This window comes from Crocodylus porosus, unplaced genomic scaffold, assembly GCF_001723895.1.
Source record: "Crocodylus porosus isolate Cpor-Errol unplaced genomic scaffold, CroPor_comp1, whole genome shotgun sequence".
NCBI lineage: Eukaryota > Metazoa > Chordata > Crocodylia > Crocodylidae > Crocodylus > Crocodylus porosus.
Genome location: NW_017728906.1, coordinates 184,770,975 through 184,790,653, shown reverse-complemented (window position 1 = coordinate 184,790,653; position 19,679 = coordinate 184,770,975). Strand labels below are relative to the sequence as shown.

Genomic DNA, 19,679 nt, shown 5'->3' with positions numbered 1-19,679 from the left:
TAATTTTTTCAAAGAGCTTACCCGGGATTGAGGTAAGACTAACTGGCCTGTAATTTCCCGGGTCCTCTTTTTTTCCCTTTTTGAAGATAGGGATGTACGGAGCTATTAGACTGGAGTAAACTAATTAACTTCACCGGAGGTTAGTACTGCCTGACACAAGTACCATCTTACAGGGAGTTATTTACTCTGCTGCAACACACTTATAGCCTCCTACTATAGCACCCTTGTGCCTCATCCAGCCCCTCTCCAGCATATTGAGCCAAGGTAGAGCAGCTCCAGGCTGGCTGGCTGACCCCCCTAAGTCCCCTGCCAGCCAGGGGCTGCACTGCTCAAGCTCAGTGTGCTGCAGTCCCAGGTGCACATGTAAATGCTGCTTCCGGGAGCACTAAAGTCCAGCATGAACTGTGCCAGAGTTTATTTCATCACACTAATTTCACATGTGATGCACCCACTATGTAGAAGGGTCATTGTTTTCTTCATGCCACAGAAGACTGAGTGTCACTTGAGAAGCAATGGACAGGAGGTAGTTTTTGTTGGCAAAGGCATTTTTAAAAATCTGACTACTTATAATGATGTAAAACACATAACACTTGGTAAATGCTCAGGAAAGCTGAATGCGTGCTGTGATGCTTGGCAAGTTTGGGGCCTGAACCAAGTTGGATCTCCTTGGTTTCCATTAGGAGATATTTTATTGACTTCCATCAGCTTTGGATCTGTTCCGTTATTTACCATACTACTTTCCATCATAAAGATTTGTACATCTTGAGCATCTGAATAAATTGAAAACCGGAAGTCTGTGGAAATGGCTGAGTTTCTCCTACTTCATTCCATATCAGAACTCTGCCAAGTTTCACATCACGCACAGTTCTAAATATTGCCAAACTTTATGGCAAATCTGGATGATGAAGTACGAGTCTGTGTTGCTTTCACATGGTTTCAGGTCATCTTGCAAATATTTTTCATTACTGTGATACCAGCTGGGTTTCTACTTTCCAGTGCTGCAGTTGGCAGCAATAAGTCCAATAGCCACATCCTCCCTACAGGGTTCTCATGGCTGCATGAAGTCTATTGTAAGCAGAGGTGGACTCAGATCCAGTGCCCAGAAATCATGAGTCAGGCCGAAAATGTCATGAGGTTGGCTTAAAAATCATGAGATTTTAAAAAATGAATACTGTCTTCTTGGTATTTGTTTACTGGTTCTTACAGCTACCTTTAGGCTTTCCTTAACAAATGTGAGGACTGGAAACATAGAGTCCAGCCCTGAGTTGGTGTAAGTCAGTGTAACACCATTATTTTCAGTAAAGCTGTGGCAGGACACAGGCTAAAGCTCTGGTTGTTACTTTGTATTTATTTTCAGAGAGGGCAGGTTAGACATGCTAGTCTGAAGTCTGACAGAAGGCAGAGTAGAGGTGCACCTTACAGGCTGAACCAGAGATGCATAAGCTTTCATGAGCAAAAGCTCACTTCACTTAGCAGCTGATGAAGTGAGCTCTTGCTCATGAAAGCTTATACATCTCTGATTTAGTTGGTCTATAAGGTTCATATCCATCATGCCTTCTTTTTTTTTTTTTAATAGATTTCTCTCATCTCTGGACTCTACAAGCTTGTTATCATAGCTGAAAACCACACCCTGCACTTAACTTTCCTGCTGCCACCCTTGGGTCCAGCCTGGGATCTAAGTTTGTAATATAAGTCTCTCTTTGTAATAGTCTACATACCAAATCTAGGCATCCAGGAGTTGGCGAAAGTTTGGATTTGAATCCCATTTTCAAAGTGAAGGGTGTTGAAACTTTGGGGGTGGGTTTTGGCTTTTTTTTGCTAAGTGCAGTTCTGTTCTCACTTATACTGGAGTAGCTCCTTTGAAAGCGATGGATTATAGTGGTGTAAAACTGATCACAGTTGGTTTACGTGGGGACTTGGTGTTCACAGCTGAGTTTTTCATCTGGGAATCATCTTTCATGGTCAGGTAATAAGCCTGCCTCTTCAAACCCTTTCTAAGATAAAATGCAGCCCACCCTATTTCCTTAGTACCTTTCCTCCCAGGGCAGCTTTCAGGTGAAGGCCTTTGTTGTTGAAGAAATGGAAAGTGAAGGAGAAGGTGAAGTTGTTATGCCACACTGATCTCCACTTTGACTTTGTTCAGAAGCATTTGGCTAAGTATTGCGTTATGCTGTTGTAGCAGGATGTTTTCGGCGTGGGTGGGGAGTTGATTGCTCGTTGCAGTAGGAATGTTCAAACATGCACAGGGATCAGCTTTGTCATCTGTCTATGAGAAGTCTTATTATAGAACCGTATGCTTATGTGAAACTTGGAACACTCTTCGGCCCTGACATACAAAACCCCCTTTGAAATGTTCCAAAGCGAATGTCAGAATGATATGCATTCCTGCCTCGCTTTAATGAGAGGTCTCTCTCCTTTCAGTTTGAAATAGAAATTCAAAGGATTTCAGAAGCCTATGAGGGCCTGGTCAAGACCACCACTAAGAGAGAGTCTCTGGACAAGGCTATGAGAAACAAGCTCGAAGGAGAAATTAGGAGACTTCATGATTTCAACAGGGATCTCCGTGGTATGTGAAGCTCCTTACAGCTGTTTTCACCCCAAGTGACATGTTCTTATCTCTCCAAAATTATCAGGCTCCACGTCACCAGCCGCAGGCTTTGGACAAACAGTTTCCTGAGTGTTCTAGGTAAACCCCTTGAGAAATCAACCTCTTTTCTTTGGTAAGGGACAAAACTACTGTTGTCCCCCTGGGTACAAACATACATGAAAAACAGCTTTAAGCAAAAGGTTTTTGTTTTAGCCCTTAAAATACTAATTTAGTCCCAGGATCACCAATGTGTAGATCTCAGCTATCTATAAGGACCTCGGCAATAAGCTGTAGCATAGCATAACATAATATTGAAGTGCTTTATAGTTACAAAGGGAGGGGAGTCATTATCAGGGCTTCCCTTTGAGTATCAGAAATTAGGAGGCACTTTTTTGCATGCAAATGCAAGTGCAAATTGTAGACTACTCGGTGAAAGTGCATGGATTCTTCTCCAGTGGACACCCTTTAAAAGGTGAGGCCATGTTTGTACACAATACAGAAGGGAAGCTGGCAAGCTTTAAAGGAGGTGAAGAGTTAAATTACAGCTAAGGCCAAGGGAGTGAAGGCAATGTAGACTGATCAGTGCCTGATTGGAAGTGAAAGGAACCATAAGCATGTGCAGAGGGAGTCACGGTTCCAAGCAGAGCTTTGGCTACATCAATAGCTGCTGCTCTTCATCAGTGAAGGTCTTTCCATGGTGACATACAGAGCTGCTGGCCATAGCACAACTGCCTTTGACCTTAGACTGTGAGTCACCCCTGTGTAAACCCTCAGCACAGTGCCTGTGCACTATTTCATCATCCCATTATACCTAAAGCAGGGGATATAAGCATTGGGTCCATGCTAGCTGTTACCATGGAGCTGACTTTTACATACAAACCACAAGGAACTTGTCCACGCTGCAGTGGTGGCAGATCCTAGTGAGGATGCCCGTGCCCTGCCCACCCATGCCTGCTGACATTCTCCAAACCTGAGAGCTTGCCTTGGAGGCTGGTCTGGGCTCTTCGTCAGTGACCTCTCAGTCCCGTCAGAGATGGAGGGTCTAAGAGCAGGCACAGAGGCACAAGCCTGGAACAATCTCACTGGCATGTGTTCAGGCTTGGAGTATGCTTTTGAGCACAGGTGGGAAGGGTGGTCTTCAGTGGGACTCACTGAGGCTGTGGTATAGGCAAGCTGGAGAAATCATATGCTGCAGTTCATGGCACATTTTGTGCTCAGGTCCATCATATTTCCTGGATTGTTGATGTTGGCCTCATCTCCTGAAAGCTAGAGAGGCTCAGATGGGAAATGGTGTGCAGGTTTTAACAGTAAGGATAGCAAATGTTTGGAACAGATTACTAAGGGGATGAGGTGGGTTTTTCATCACTCAGCATCTTTAAATCAAGTTCTGGGACAGATTCTTAGTCAGCCATAAGTTACTAGGTTTGTTGTAGAGTGAAACATTATTTGCATTATGTAGGAGATCAAACTATTATTATTAATCCTGTTTATTATAACTTCCTAAAGGCCAACCAAGAAAGGAGCCCCATTGTGCTATGAACTAGAAGATCTAATTATCTCCTCTGAACTGAAAATCTATGAAGGCGTGAATTCTGCCAATCAATAAACAGTTTGTTACCAACTAGAAAAAAAGGCTGTTCTTCTGGAGTGTGGGGTCTCATGCTCCACTCATATATACTTCAGTCTCCTCCATTTTAATATCTCCCTTCTCAGGATCTATTTATAGCATCCCACTGGCATGCATCTTATTTTCTTGGTTGGCCTATAATTTTATATACATATATTTATACTTAAAGTATTTCCTGTTTATATGCAGAACGACTTGAGACTGCCAATAGGCAGCTAGCCAGCAGAGAATTTGATGGGCATGAAGATAAGGCAACAGAGGGCCTTTATGCCTTTCAGAGTGAGTACTGCATTAATCTGTTCTGAAGATATGGATTTGAGCTGGAGTAGAGGATGCTTAGCTATCATTTTTATTGCTTTTGTGGTTTGGTTTTACTCAGTTAATTTGTCATGTAACCCTACTTAAACTACAGATTGGACTGCATATAATGTTTTTCTTCTGAACAGCGGGAGCTCATGGTAACAAGAGTTAGCTTATTTTGTATAAATATTTATAACGTAAAGTGTTACTTGCAAGATAGTTTCTTGGGACGCATACATTTTGGCAAAGCCAAGTTTTTCAGCTGGGCTGTATCCAAAGTAACCTCCACTGACTTTATTGGGTTTACCCTGAATTGATGCCAAAGTGAATGAGAGAAGAATCTGCCCCCTTTTCATAAGGGACCGGAGAGACAGCAATCCTACAGTTTCTCATGATATCAGGAGCATCCACTTCCTGCAAGTAAGAAAAGTAGTAGCTGTGGGTTCAGGCTCATTGGTATTTTAGAAATTGAAGGACCTCCAAATAGTCTTAATATTCCAATAACTCCAATCTATAATTTAGCCTGTGGATATGTGATTACTGTTATATGTTTCTAATAACATTAGGCCTTATTGAAGGTAAATCATGTACCACACCATGCTGCAGATCTATTAAAAAACAATCCTCTACTAGGACCTTGGCCAGGGAGATATCAAACAAAAATATCCTTCTCACAAAAGAGTTTGGGCCAGATCCAGAAAAGGATTTAGGCTTAGTTGTAGTTCATGTGTGTAAGCCAAAGTGAGCCATCCACAAACTGAGGAGGTGCCAGAGGGGCCATACAAGCCTAAATTGTCACTGGTACATTTACTTAGGTGCTGAAAATTCTGCTACATGCCACAACTGCCACCATCTTGGCTGGGCTGAATGTCTCTGTCCCTTATTGTCTGTCTCATGCCATTTGAGATTCACACACTACAGGGACTCAGGCAAACCTCCCAAATTCACACAGATTGCAGCAGATTTTGCAGTAGGAGTTAAGCTGATCTCTCTTACTTCTGAGAATGCTCATTAGTCCAACTTTAGGTTCCTAAGGCGCTTTTCAGTATAAAATGGAAGCACCTAACCTAGGTAACTAAGTGATTTGGATCACTTCGTATGATTCAAGTGCCTAATTTCTACCTAAGTCCCATTTAGATGTCTGTAGAGTTGATTCAGATCTTGTTTGACAGAAAACCTCAGACAAAGCTTCCTAGTGATTGTGATAGGTATCCCCAAGCTCAGCGTGCTGTGTGTTGTGAGCCCTATTCTGGGGTGCTGAACCCACCTCATTCACTGTATGGGGAACGTGGGCATTTGGCAATTCCACTTTGAGAGCTGGGTGCTTGAGTGCCTTTTGGATAGAATCCTAACACGAAAGGAGTGTACTTTACGTACTTAATGAAAGCTTGCTAGGAAGCAGATATACTCTTATGTGACTGTGGATTCCACAAAGTTAAGAATTTTTAAGGAGAAAATTTCTCTGCAAAATGACATTTTATGGTTTAAGGTTTATTCCCTTTCCGTGGCTTCTGTATCAAATTGGACAAGTTTGCAAGGCCAGAGAAGCAGGGGGAAGGGAAGCGGGTAGCAGATCCTTCACTCCTATAAAACATCTTCACTTAAATGATGTCAGTGGAGCAATGCTGATTGACACCAGCTGCGGATCTGACATAGGGTCCCCATCCACTGGCCCAGGAAACTCCACTTTGGACTTGAAGCTGTACTGCATTCTTTCTGACTCATGCAACATCATCAGTAACAAAGATGCCACTATGGGAAATCACTGATAATTTGGTTGTTGATGCACAAAGTAAAGGAGAATCTAGCTCATTTTTCCATTGCTGTGCTAGCACTTCAGTGTTAACCAGTATCAGCAGTAAGTTTTGCTCTGAATACAGAAAGTAAATCTGTTGTTCAAGTTTTATAAAAGTACAAGATCTATAAAAATTCCCATTTTTTTTATATAGGTTTCTCTACCCTTTGGGCAATTTCAAGCAGGGCCAGTTTGCCCCAGTGCAGATGGCAACTTGCAATGACTCTGCCTTACTACATCACAGGTTTATACCCATGCAGCTATACTCAGGGCTAGCATTGGTGGCTAGCATTTCTAGTACGGATAGGGCCACAGTCTCTTGTCTGACAAAAACTCTGCTTCAAAACATGCTTTTACCGGCACATTCCTAGCAATAATGATGTAACCATGTGCTGCACGCTCTGCATATAACTGATATCTACTCACAGCTTAAGGACAAGTATAGCTATTTGAGATCATATCACATAAAATGGCATGGATGCTTGGAGTGTCCGCTGGTCTGTGCTGAGAGCTAAATGTTGCTACTATGATGGAAAGTGTTCCTAAAATAGAGACAAGGGGTTCAGAATTCTGTTTTACTATTTATGTTTTCTGGACAGCCACAGCTTGTAGAATAAATAGCTTTATGATAGTGTTGATCAACATGCTTAAGATCCCTGAAGCATTTAGATTTTTCCAGATGTACTGGAAATCCCCTTGGCTAGTCAGGTTTGGTAGGAACTGCCAGTGTCTTTATACGTGCTCCGGGAGTGGGAGGCACTTTAATTCGAGCAGGTCTCTGGGGCCACTCTAATTAAAGTGCCCATAGTGTCTTGTATATTCAGCATCCTACACTTCAAAATGGTGGCAGGGGTGCTTTAATTAAAGTTGGATGAGCTTTAATTTCAGTTCCCTGCCACCATTTTAAAGTGCAAAGGCACTGAATACACAAGATGCCAAGGCTGCTGGAGCAACCTAATTAGCGGATTTGAGCAGACTAAATTAATCGAGTCTGCTCTGACACGCTGCGATTACAATGCATCAGAGCAGGTATCCTATATATCTACAGGTACCTTGTGTGACTGTGACTGCTGACCAGGTATTTTTGTGAGTTCTTCCTCCAGGACAGAAGGCAGTCACATTGGTGTCCCATTGCAAGTGAGGTTCAGTGGTTTGCAGGCTTAGTTTGAGGACCCTTTTGCGAAGTGATGTAGCCCAAAAACTGAAAGTACTTTGTATCTGGGAGGTTAAATTCCAGCCTGATAACCCTCAGCACAGCTTCATTTACCCCTAGATCTTGTTATTTATTTAGATTTAAGGAATAATTTTTAAAATCTTTGGCATGCTCTTGGTGCTGCAGCACAGTGTTCTCAACTCTTGTGATTTTATCATGTGTCTCATGATACTTAGTGGTTTTCTTAGAGTAGCAGTGATTTTCTAGCCATCCTGAGTGGGAAGAACAGTTTGAAAGAACTTTAAACATCTAAACACCAGAAGACAAATAAAGAAAGCCAGCATATATTATTTACTAAATGTTATTATGTTCAAGCTAAACTCATGATTCTGGGGGCCTGAACTCATGAATTTTAAGTCTTTCTGGTGGATAATACTGTAAACACAGTATTATTTTCCAATAATACAACTGCAGTAAAACCCCTGAAGCACTGAAACGGTCATTCAAAGAGGAACTCCTACATTGCAGGATACACTAAGATCACTTCACCTACCAGCTGTTTAGAAGTGTTGTACATCCTTAAACAGAAATATGGAAGCAAGAGGTAAAAAAAAAAAAATACACCCGTTCTTTTTGTAGTAATAACACCACAGTGATAGTGTCTACCTCAATGTACTGGGGACACAAATGAGTGGTAGGGGATGTGCTGTAATGAAAAATGTCATGATTTTGCCTGGCAGAAGGCAGGGTAGATTTGAACCTTACAGATTAACTCATAAAATAGGAAGCACCCTTCTTATTAGTTCTTCTCCCTTTAAAAGGTGAGGCCATGTTTCTTCTCCCTTATTGGTGCTTATTCATTTGTGTAAAGATTGGTCATTGGGTAGAGGTGCATTTTAAGGAGGGACCTTAAAGCAATTTACCCAACATGGCTCAGCTAGTCTGTGGTGAAAAAGGGAATGAAACCTAGGTTTCTTACATCTAAACTTAGCATCCTACCAGCGGATTATCCTTCTGTTCATTTTCCAAGAGACTATAAATGGCCAAATTCTGCTGTAGGGTATGCTCTAGGGCTAAGTACAGACATTCAGAAAGCCTGAACCTGAATTGATTCAATCTTTGCAGGTTAGTCTGACCTGTGTAGATTGAACCGAGAAGTAAGTGAACAGATATTCACCTTTGATTTTGGAAATGCAGCCATATACTTGCAGTGGCTCAAGCTGAAGCTGGGGAGCGCTAGAACGAGCCCTCCCTTCCCTTTGGCAGTGGCCAGAAAGCTGGAGGGAAGCTGAGTTGGAGGGGCGGGGGGGCATGGCCAGGCCTCAGCAGGCTACTGAGTATGATTGGGGAGGGGTTTAAATCCCCACCCTGGCCCTGCCAGGTTTGTCTCCGGAGGGAGGGACATGGCCAGACACTGGCCAGGGCAGCGCTTCGGGCAAAGGGGAGGAAGGAGGGGGATTAAACCCCCCTGCCTCCCCCCTCTCCCACTGGCATGGAGACCCCAACTGGGGTCTGCTGAGCTTTCCCCCCACTAGCCACTTTTGTGGGGAGGGGTGTGGCTGGAGCCATCCTGGGCAGCAGCCTCAGGTGAAGGGGAGGGAGGGGTATTAAACACCCCTGGGTGCTACCTCGGCTGGCTCGAGCTATGGCCCCCACTGCGCAAGCAGCCCAGTGGGGTGGAGGGAAGCCAGGCAGAGAAACATTAACAGCTTCCGTGCTGAATCAGAAGTACTCACTTCTGGATGATTTCTCAATCACATCCAACATCTATTTTTCAACAAGTGCAGGGTTTCATTCTGTTTCAATTCTCTTAGCTTCCAGCTGCTAATTCTAAAGACATTGCCTTGGGACCTTGTCTTTCTGGAGCATTAATTCCTGTAGCCATTTAATCTTTCATCAGTCTTGTAGTCCCTGACATGGCAAGCTTTCTGATGAGCTTTGTCACATGCGTACCAGTTGTAATTGAAACTGCAGGAGGAATTAAGGGAGGTGAAATGTAATTACCTCTGTTGGAATTCAGCCAGGACACAGGGGTTAAACCTGCTGCTCTTGTGAAATGTGTCCTGGATCTTTAGTATCTGATTTTCAAACTCCCAGGAGTCAGGATGGCTGTGTGCGCAGCTGCCTTCCTTCTGGGGATATGTAGCCACTGCAACTTTGTGTGGAGAGCCACAAATTGCACCAGGCCCTGACCAGCAGCCCCAACAGGAGGGTTATGGAAGGAATATGGTCCTCATATGGCTGAACCTTCCTTATCCCTAGAAGCAGGCATGAATTAGCTCCAGTAAAAGGAGGGCCCCACAAACAGAAACATGGCTGTTCCTCACCCGTCTCATGCACTCTTACCTCACCGCACTCCTCCAGTGGGCTCCTTAACTTGATCCTCCCAACTGGCCTAGCTAAACTCTTGGCATGCATACTGTTGTCATGTTCCCCTCTCACTGTGAGTTACACCTGCCTAAATGAGCGAAAGTAAATACTGGATTTCTCAGTGTTACTTTGTTACATTGAGCCACTCAGAGACCTGGAGTTTATAATCCAAAGGTCCTGCCTTAATGTGACTGGTTGGCCTAGGCACACAGCCTAGCAGTGGGGGTTGAGGTGGTCATCCTGCTGCTCTCAGTACTCTGCCTCTTGGGCCACGTCCACACGAACGTGGATGTTTGTTTCCCCGGAGACAAGAAGCAGCGGCGCACCTTATCAAGTGGCGCACCTTGTGCCACTGCTGCTTGTACCCGGGGAATACCCATGCCACATGCCGTCTGACGCATGGCAGGTTACCCTGGATGGGGTAGGGGAGACTGGGGCCAGCACAGTTGCCTGGGGCTCGCGGGGCCTCAGGGTGGGCTAGGGGAGACTGGGGCCAGCAGCCTTACCTGGGGCTTGGGGGCCCTCAGGGAGCTGCAGCTGCGGTGCTCCTGCAGCTGGGAGCCTGGCTATCAGCCGAAGTGGGACTCCGGCAGGCCAGACTCCAGTTTTGGGTGGTGTATGTTGCTGCCACATGCACTGCCTCTCTTTTTTTAAGGCATGGGGTCACCGCCCCCCCCCACTGCAAGGTAGCAGCATGGGGAACACCTGCGTGTGTGGTGTGTAGCACCACAGATGGGTCTGCAGTGCCACGTACTGCATGTCTGCACTCATCTGGACACGGCCCAGGTGGGTATTCAGACCTTCGGTCTCTGGACCTGGCAACCTGGCCCTATTCACTTAGGGGAAAAAACTCATTTAAAGCCTTGCTCTGGGCTTAGCAGGTTCTGATGAGTGAAAAACTCGTGTGGTGCTTTAAAAACTTTCAGACATAGGTTTTTGGAGCAGGTGAAACAATCATGCTTGAATTGCAGTATCTTCTAATGGGCAGTTCGGGTTCATTAATACTGCATTCATCCCACCACTTTCTCCCCCCCTTTTAGTACTGGCATTCTGGCATGCAAGTTTCAGCATCCGAGTGGCCTTTTTTGCCCCTGTGACCCTTTGATCCCATCAGTTAGACCACTTTGTGAAGGTCAGACCCTGTGAACTGGCCAGATCTGGGCTGGAGCTCGATGGCAGATCCTTTTACCCAACACATTCTGCTGAATTAGTCACTCCATGAGGAGACTGGCAACAGATGCAGCATTGGATTCCAGTGTCTGTAGATGCCTCAGGACAAAGCTCCTCGGGGAATTTGCCATGTCAAGGACTGGAAAACCGATGAAAGGCTAAATACGTGCCTCAGATTTCACTTAAGAAAGACAAGGTCACAATATGGTATCTTCAGAATTAATAGCCTGTAAGTACAGAGCAATAAACCAGAACTAAGCACCACATTAGTGTAAACAAAATTGGATTGTGAAAACACTGCGGGGAAATGTAGATCAATGGTTTCAGCAGAACCTTTGGGGCAAGTTATGTTCTCAGTTTCATGACTTGATTTCAGTGAATTCTAGAGGAAGCAAAAATGTTTTGAAGGCTTTACTTGGTATGATTTTGCAGCTGGTAGTTTGACATAAAGGAGAGCAAAAGTCCTGGATTCATTGACAGAATCTCTAAATTATTTGTATTTATTAACCGTCAGATATACCTAATAAATAATAGATACTACAAGCTTGGTAAATGTGCATACAGTATGAAATGATTCTAGGCAAATACAAGCATTTTACAAATAGTATTTTTTTATAGTTGGTTACAAACACATCTGTATTATGTATTAGAAATGGTCATGAGCAACCTATTGATGTATTGTACTCTCTGACTTAACTATTTATTTAAAAAGTATTGATCATTTATTACCTATTTATAAGCTGTATATACATAACACTTGAATAAACAGGTGCCTCATTTTGTTCCTGGGTTGATCAGATTTAGGGTCAAAATTTTGCCATGATATACAGTTCCATTCTAAGTCAAGGTAGGATTTGGTTCAAGCTCCTGAAAATAAATCTTGAAAACAAACTACTTTGTTTTCTTACCTTTGGATTGTGGAGCGAATCCACAGTGAATGTATCTTTCTGTACAATGTTTCTAAGCAGAGCCAACAACAGTGGCCTGCTGATAGAATTATATTTTATCACAACCCAGAGTAGTGTTTGGGAAACACTGAAGTCTGACCATTGCAATCAGGGAATTTGAGATCTCTGTGATTCTAACATTGGGGTAGGTAAAATATGGCCCGCAGGTTGGATCCGACCCACCAGGCAATTTTCATCTGGCCTGTGTGCGGGTGCCTACCAATTCGGTGTATCCAGCCTGGCTCCAGGTTGCCCCTATTGTGCTTGCATGAGACTGAGCCCCGCTTACTCCCCCAGGGGCAGCACATACTGGGAGGAGTGGCAGCGGTGGGTGGGCAGGGGAGAGAGATGGGGACAGTGGACAAACAGGAAGGTAGGCCCGCATGATGGAGCTGATGGCCTGGCCACATGCAGCCCTGGGGCTCACTGGGACCATGCACCACTGGGGGGCTCCAACTGCTGCTGCTGTTGGCAGCAAGGGCTATGTGCATTGGGGGAGATGTGTTTGTAGGGGGGTCCCCCCACACACCCCAGCATTCACAGACACACCCTCCCCCCACACACACCCCAGACACCCTCCCACTCTGCAAACCCCACAACCCCTCCGCACACACCCACAGTCCCCACAAACCCCATACCCACCCACACATCCCTACAAATACACCCTCACTAGTCCCCCATACTCCCCACACCCTCCTCCACAGCCCACATACACACACGCACCCACACCCACCCCTACACCCCACATACACACGCATACATGTACACCCACAACCCCCCACAAACCCCATACTCCCCACATCCCACCAAATACACCCTCCTGCCCCCAACCATACTCCACAAAGTAAGACTTCATTTTGAGTTATAATGCAATCACCTCTGTATATCATGCAATACACACAAATCAGGACGACAATATTTTTTTAAATAAAATTTATTGTAGATATTTGATTTTTAGTATATAATTTGGGGGTTTTTTTCTGGTTCCAAGATGGCAAACCTGCTTCCCAAGAGGAATACTTCCAGGGGCAAGGGGAGGGATGTCCGGTGGCAAAGGTCAGGTGATAGGGGCAGGACTTCCAGTCCCAGTGTGGTGACCAGGGGGCAGGGCACCTGTCGAGGAGTGAGGCTACCCATGTGGCCCTCAACAGTTCACCAAAACTCATTAAGCAGCCCTCCAGCCAAAATAATTGTTCACCCCTGTTCTAACAGGATCCATTAACAACAGCAGGATGTGGACCTGTTTGAATAACAGAAACTCATTAGCTTGTTAGATAATAAACAGGCAAAAGACACCTCCTTTGGAGGCATAGCTGAGCGCTGTGCGAAACGGTTGTGTTTTGATTTGGCTTCAGTTTCAGCAGTTTTGGAGGACAGTGATTCATTTCAGTGTTTTGAATCACTCTTCTATTTTGTTTAGGCCAAATCAGTTTCAGCGATTCGGCTCTGCCAAATCTCCTCTGAATCTCTTTTGAATGAGCAGGGAGCAGAGATCCGTGTCAGGGTCTCGCACCACTACTGCCCGCCCCAGGCAGCTCCACATTGCTGGGGTGGGCAGCAGTGGTGAGGAGACCCCAGCAAGTATCTCTGCTCCCCTGCGGAGCCAGGTCGGGTGGCAGGGATTCCCCAGCCCCCTGTTCGATTCCTCAGCTGTTTGATTGCCCTGCCTCTGGCTCAATTCCCAAACTCCCACTTCGATTCCTCAGCCCACAGTTTGATTTCTCAACTCTCTGATCATTACTCCAGCTCTTCGTGGGGGGTACAGGCCCCAGATCTGTGCACCGGATTTCAGCAGGCTGCCGCTGCAGGCTGGGGCCAGTGGCAGCACTGCAATCTTCCTGGTGCTTGGCATGGGCTGTGCCAAGCGGCTGCGCGCTGAAACCCTGCACATGGATTTGGGGGTCCATGGCCCCCGGGAAGAGCTGGGATAAGCAATTAGAGAGCTGGGTAATCAAACTGGGAGCTAGATGTCAATATCAAAGCAGTCCTTCCCCCACTCTTTCCCTTCTCTCTTCTTTGTTTTGTTTCACTGCAAGCCCGGCTCCAAAACTCCAAAATTCTCCGAAACATTTTGGAAATGTTTCAAAGTGTTTCATTTCAGAGCTGTTTTAGAGCCTTCTGTTTTGATTCAGATTTGGCATTTCAGTTGCTGAAATGGCCCGAAAACACCTCCAAAACAAAATGACTGCTGAAATTTTGTGCAGCCCTACTGAGCAGTTCTATGCCCTGGACAACAGCAATGCACAGGGGTAGCAGGTGCTGGCAGACTTCTCATGGTGGCTGAGCCAGCAGGGTAGGGGGCTGCTCTTTCTGCACCCGCCCCCCCTCACCCCCCAGTCATCCCCTCCCTCCCCACAGTTATGCTACTGATTTGCTTTACAGAGGAAATACATAATGTCCTAAAGCAGGGGTCAACAACCCCCAGCATGCATGCCAAGCATGGCACTCAAGGCCATTTTGCTCAGCACTGAACTGCCAGCCCGGGCTCTAAGCAGCTGCTGCTAGCCATGGAGCCCAGCCTGTTCCTAGCAGGCATCTGGGAGGCTGCAAGCCCTGCTGCAAGCAGACCAGGCTCCATGGGCCGGCTGCAGCCAGGAGGCTGCAAACAGCTGCTTCAGGCTCCGGCATATTGGTGCTCTGGCACTTTCCAAGGTAGACATTGTGGGTTTTTTTGGCACTTCGGCCAAAAAACGTTGCCTACCCCTGTCCTAAAGCATCATTTTTAGATGTCAGGTAAACCTTTTGTCAATTTGCAAAGAATTGAAAGTATGTTGTCATGTACCCACCCAAAAGCAGGATTGATTCTGAGGTTCACAGTGTGTCATGCATAGATATTTTTCTGAATTTTCATTGATTAATATAATATTTGGCCTCTTTTTGTAGCTAATGTTGAACTACATTCAGTTTTATCATTTTTTCATGTGTATGAACTGTGTGTTCAGAGTCTTTCAGGTAGCACTTATCAACTTACCATGTTTGTGCAGGTTTGGATTATTTACCAGACCTTTTCATTTCTAGGAAAGTTAAAGCTCTTTGTAGGTTTGTGCTGGCAGTGTCACCCTGTCCTGTTCTTCTGGCTAGCATTTTAAAAACTGAAGCCCTTATAAATCTAGGTAGGATACTTGTACTCTCTTAATTTGTGTTGTTGCTTTGAAATACCAGCGGCAGCCAGAATTTGCATACAGTGGCTGTACAAGAAGATATGTTTAAATAGAAACATGAGCTACCTGGGGCCCTTTTTGCTCTTTGCTCCTTCATGTTACAGTGTATTGAGCACATCTGAATATGCGTTTACTCTGTGACCACTTTAGGATGCTCTTTAGGTAGCATCTTCTGTTAAGAGAGCCAAAGGGATGTGGTGAATCCTTTTCTTTGTGGTGGGAACTAATGCAAAGCCTGGTAATGACTTAGCAAGAACAGACATAAGAAATTCTACCCAACACACTCTAGTACTGTTGAATCCTAGATGCTGTGCTGTAATGGCCCAACTGTCTGCATCTTCATAAAGCTTTTGTTTGTGTCACGGAGTGCCAACTTACCTCTGGTACACAGCTCGGCGTGTGTGCACTGTTCTCATGGAGCCACTCTTGTTGTCTGTCTTTCTTCCAGACAAAGAGCATTTGAAGGAGAAGGAGAAGCTGGAAATGGAATTGGTGACCCTGCGTTCTGCCAATGACGATCAGCGGAGGCACATCGAAATCCTGGATCAGGCACTGAACAATGCTCAAGCCAAGGTCATCAAACTGGAAGAGGAGGTGAGACAAGGCATCATTCCCTGGGTCTGCTGGAAATGATTGCTTTAATCACAATTCATTTTACAGCTGTAATTCAGTCCAAGTCCTGAACCTCTGCTTGAATAAGGGGTAGAACCCCCACTCCACTCATAACCCCTTCCAGACAGAAAACATGTAGTTATAAAACACTAAGCCAGATGAAAGGAGACCACATTAATAGATGCTTTCAGAGCAATATGTAACCAGAAAATTGACCAGATTACACCAATTAAATGCTAACGTAAGGGCAGGACATATAGTTCTATAAAGTGAAAAAAGCCTTACATTGATTTAGGACATGAATCTGATACCGGTTAAGCCCATTTCTTTCCAAAGAATCCAAGGTTATTTGAATGAAGAGTGACAGCCAGTTAATTAACCAGTTCACTAAACACAATGTAACAGGACTAGACAACTTGCACCCAAACAAGAGTATTAAGAGAATTGGCTGAGGGTTTTTCTGAACCACTTATAGTCAGCAAATCTTAAAATATTGGTGCAGGGCCAGCAGAATTGAACAGATTTAATGTCCTACCAATATTTAAAAAGGATTAAAGGGGTAATTTGGAAAGCTATATGCCAATAAGATTGATACCCATCCTGGGGAAAATCATGAAAAGATTGATTTGGGATGCAGCCAGGAAAAAAATAAAGCAGGGGTACCATAGCACTATGGTGTGATGGGTAAAGAAATTCCTATGCCAGTGCTTACTGACTCATTGCCAGGCTTGACATTATTGTGAGAGGAAAATAGTCCACCAGTTCTCATTGAAATCATTGAATGGATGATGCCAACTATTGAGTACGCAGAAGGCATCATTATACTGTGTGCAAATTCAAATGTAATCACTATACTCTAAAACAGGGATGGGCAAAATACAGCCCGTGGACTGGATCTGGCCCACAAGGCCATTTTATCCGGCCTGCAGGGCACCTAGTAAAATATAGAAAATTAATATTTCTCTGCCCTGTGGCTGGTGCCCCATGCTGCAGGTGCTCACAGCCCACACGGGGCTGTCTGGAGCAGGCACAGGCAGCCCCAGGCAGGCTGCGAGCAGCTGGAGCGTGGGGTGGTGGGCATGGGGCAGTGAGGGGCTGCTTTCTCCCCCATCCCTGTGCTCAGCACCACCTTGTAACCCGGCCCCACTACCAGGCTGGCAGCAGGGCGGGTTACAAGCTGATGCTGAGAGCGGGGAAAAGCGGCCTTTCGCCCACCCCATGGCCAGTGCCTTGTGCTGCAGCCACCTGCAGCCTGCAAGAGGCTGCCTGTGCCTGCTCTGGACAGCCCTGCATGGGCTGTGAGTGCCTGCAGCAGGGAGTGCCAGCCATGGAGCAAGCAAGGGGCCACTATTTGCCTTGCTCAGCACCAGCTTTTTCCCTGCTGGCGAGCAGGGGGTCAGGGCTGTGTACTGTCCTCTGCCTGCACTGTGGGGCTGGGGGGCACTGGGAGTGAGTGGGCAGGGAGCCAGTGGGAGCACAGGGCCCACACCGGTGTCCCAGGGCCAGTGTCAGTGGGGCCCAGAGCAGGGTGGCAGGAGCGCAGGGTCCCAGCTGGCAGGGGCTCTATGGAGCTGGGCCAGCTCCCCTTTCCCTGCTGGTGCAGCCCAGCTCCACAGACCCCTTCTGGCCTGTGCCCTGCTCTGGGCCCCACTGGTGCTGACCCTGGGGTATTGGTCCCAAGACTGTGGCCAGGGGACAGGGCACCTGTCAAGGGGCGGCGGTACCCATGCAGCCCTCGACAGCCTGCCAAAACTGGGTAAGTGGCCCTCCGCCTAAAATAATTGCTTGTTCCTGCTCTAAAATGAAGGAGTGGATAGCGAAAAGGCACTAGACAGATATATGCCTATTTCTAACTGTATTTTTGATGAATGCTGTACATAAATGGAATTTCTAAGATTGGTCAAAAGGAGCAGACACATTCTATCTCGCATGGCAACAGGCATTAAAGTAAACTGGAATACACAAAGTACATGTAAATAGCTGATGGTTAATACTGCTGCCCTGAAGTCATCAGGAGTCTTGCTACTTAGACCCAAAGCAATCACGTGGCTGATCAGTGTCATACAAGCAGATCATGAACTTACTATAAGTCTGTAAAGCTAGAAGTTGGACTTAAGTCCCCAGAATCTCAGTCAAGTGTCTTCATTGCACAACCATCCTTTCTCAGTATGTTTTACTTATTTCTTAGTTCCAAAAGAACAAATAAATAGTAAAACTTACTGAGAAAGGATGATTGTGCAATTAAGGCACTTGACTGAGATTTTGGGGACTTGAGTCCAACTTCTAGCTGTACAGACTTACAGTAAGTTCACGACCTGCTTGTGTGACACTGATCAGTCACGTGATCTCTTTAGGTCTAAGTGAATGGTATGTAAAGCAAGGTTAATAATGCATCCTTACAACCACATTTTGTCTGGTACTAATCACAAAATTAAAACACATTTTCAGAAATAGCTTCAGATTTTGTGTGTCAGTTTTTGTCTGTCCAACTTGGGATTAAAATGTTTAAAGTTTTGAACTGTGATCTTAAACAGGGAGCTCTTAAAATAACTTGGAATTACATGAAGAAGGAGAAATAAATCAGAGGTAAAGTCTACACTATTAGTGAGATTGTACCACCTATGCACTTCCGAAAACCCCTATGGAATTTTTGTATTGCCAATCATTATAATTTAGTTTTAAAAGCTTTTTATAGCTAGACAGGAACAATCATAATTCATGAATATTAATACAACTTCTTGAACATGGAAATTACCCAATATGTAAATCTCCATAATTTTGAATGCCTGCTTGTATGGAAGGATTTTATTTAAAATCTGACAGTGAAGTTGCATCTGCCTGCATCATAAGTTTAATCACTACTGGAATACAGTGCCCAGTTCTGGTGTCCCCATTTCAAAAAGGAAATTGAAAACTGGGAAAACATTTAGAAAATAAAGTACAATTAGATGTCTGAAATCATGGCTTATAGCAAGAGATTAAAGTTAAGGCATGACTGCATGCCAGTCCACATGTTCATAGGTGAAGAAATGTCAGATCATAAGCATCTCTTTATTCTCAGCAAAATAGGTATAATGAGGCCCAGTGGCTGGGCAGTGAAGCTAGACAAATATCAGGCAAGAGGTAAAGTGCAGATTTTTAATAATGAGGGTAAGTAACTATAGGAACCAAGTTACTGAGGGCTCTGGTGTGTTCTCCAGCACTTGAAGTCTAACCTGGGACTGAAGGTTTGTCTAAATAGAATATGATAACTTGTCAATGGACTTTAAGCAGAAGTTGCTGAGTGACCCTCTATGACCTGTATGCAAGCTATAGGTAAGAGGTCAAACTACTTGTTCATGGTGACACCTTCTGGCTGTTTGAGCCATGGATCTAATGCTAATGGAAAGGTGTACTGGTCCTGGAGATATTTGTATTGCTTCATTAAGTGTTTCTTGCCCTACTAGATCATGAGTTATTGGATCTTGAAATCATATCATATTCTGATTTACAAACCTGCTTCCCTTTTTACATTTCATTTCCCAGTCATGCAGCATTATTTCCCTATCAAATCTTTTGTTTTCCATTTAGCAAACCTATATTTTTTATTTTTTTAAATAAACATGTGCAAGAACTCAGTAAGCATATCAGGATTGGCCCTAGAACAATAAGAACTTAGCTTGGAGAAATCTTGTTACTACTGATAAGTGAGTCAAGGAGAACCTGGTTTGACTGACTGGTCCCAGCTCAGTTTTCAGAGCTGGCAGTTTGCAAACCCATCCTGTAAACTGAACATGGAACCCAGAAATACCCGTCTCATAGTCACAGGATATTTGAGGATATCATCTTCCACTTGCTTCTTGATACTTTCATAGATTTCATAGACATCAGGGCTGGAAGGGACCTCGAGAGATCATCGAGTCCAGCCCCCTGCCCAAAGGGCAGGAAGTCAGCTGGGGTCATAGGATCCCAGCAAGA

At 44.9% G+C, this 19,679-nt stretch overlaps 1 protein-coding gene across 7 annotated transcripts in view; it reads left to right on the top strand.

Moving 5' to 3' along the window:
* The window catches only part of AMOTL1 (angiomotin like 1), a 161,462-nt gene that overhangs the window by 113,089 nt on the left and 28,694 nt on the right, over positions 1–19,679 (top strand). For all 7 annotated transcript variants that reach the window (XM_019530315.1, XM_019530314.1, XM_019530313.1 and 4 more), the window contains 3 exons: positions 2,422–2,566; positions 4,404–4,493; positions 15,559–15,704. In XM_019530315.1, the coding sequence (XP_019385860.1) occupies positions 2,422–2,566; positions 4,404–4,493; positions 15,559–15,704 (381 nt within the window). The remainder of the gene's footprint in view (positions 1–2,421; positions 2,567–4,403; positions 4,494–15,558; positions 15,705–19,679) is intronic.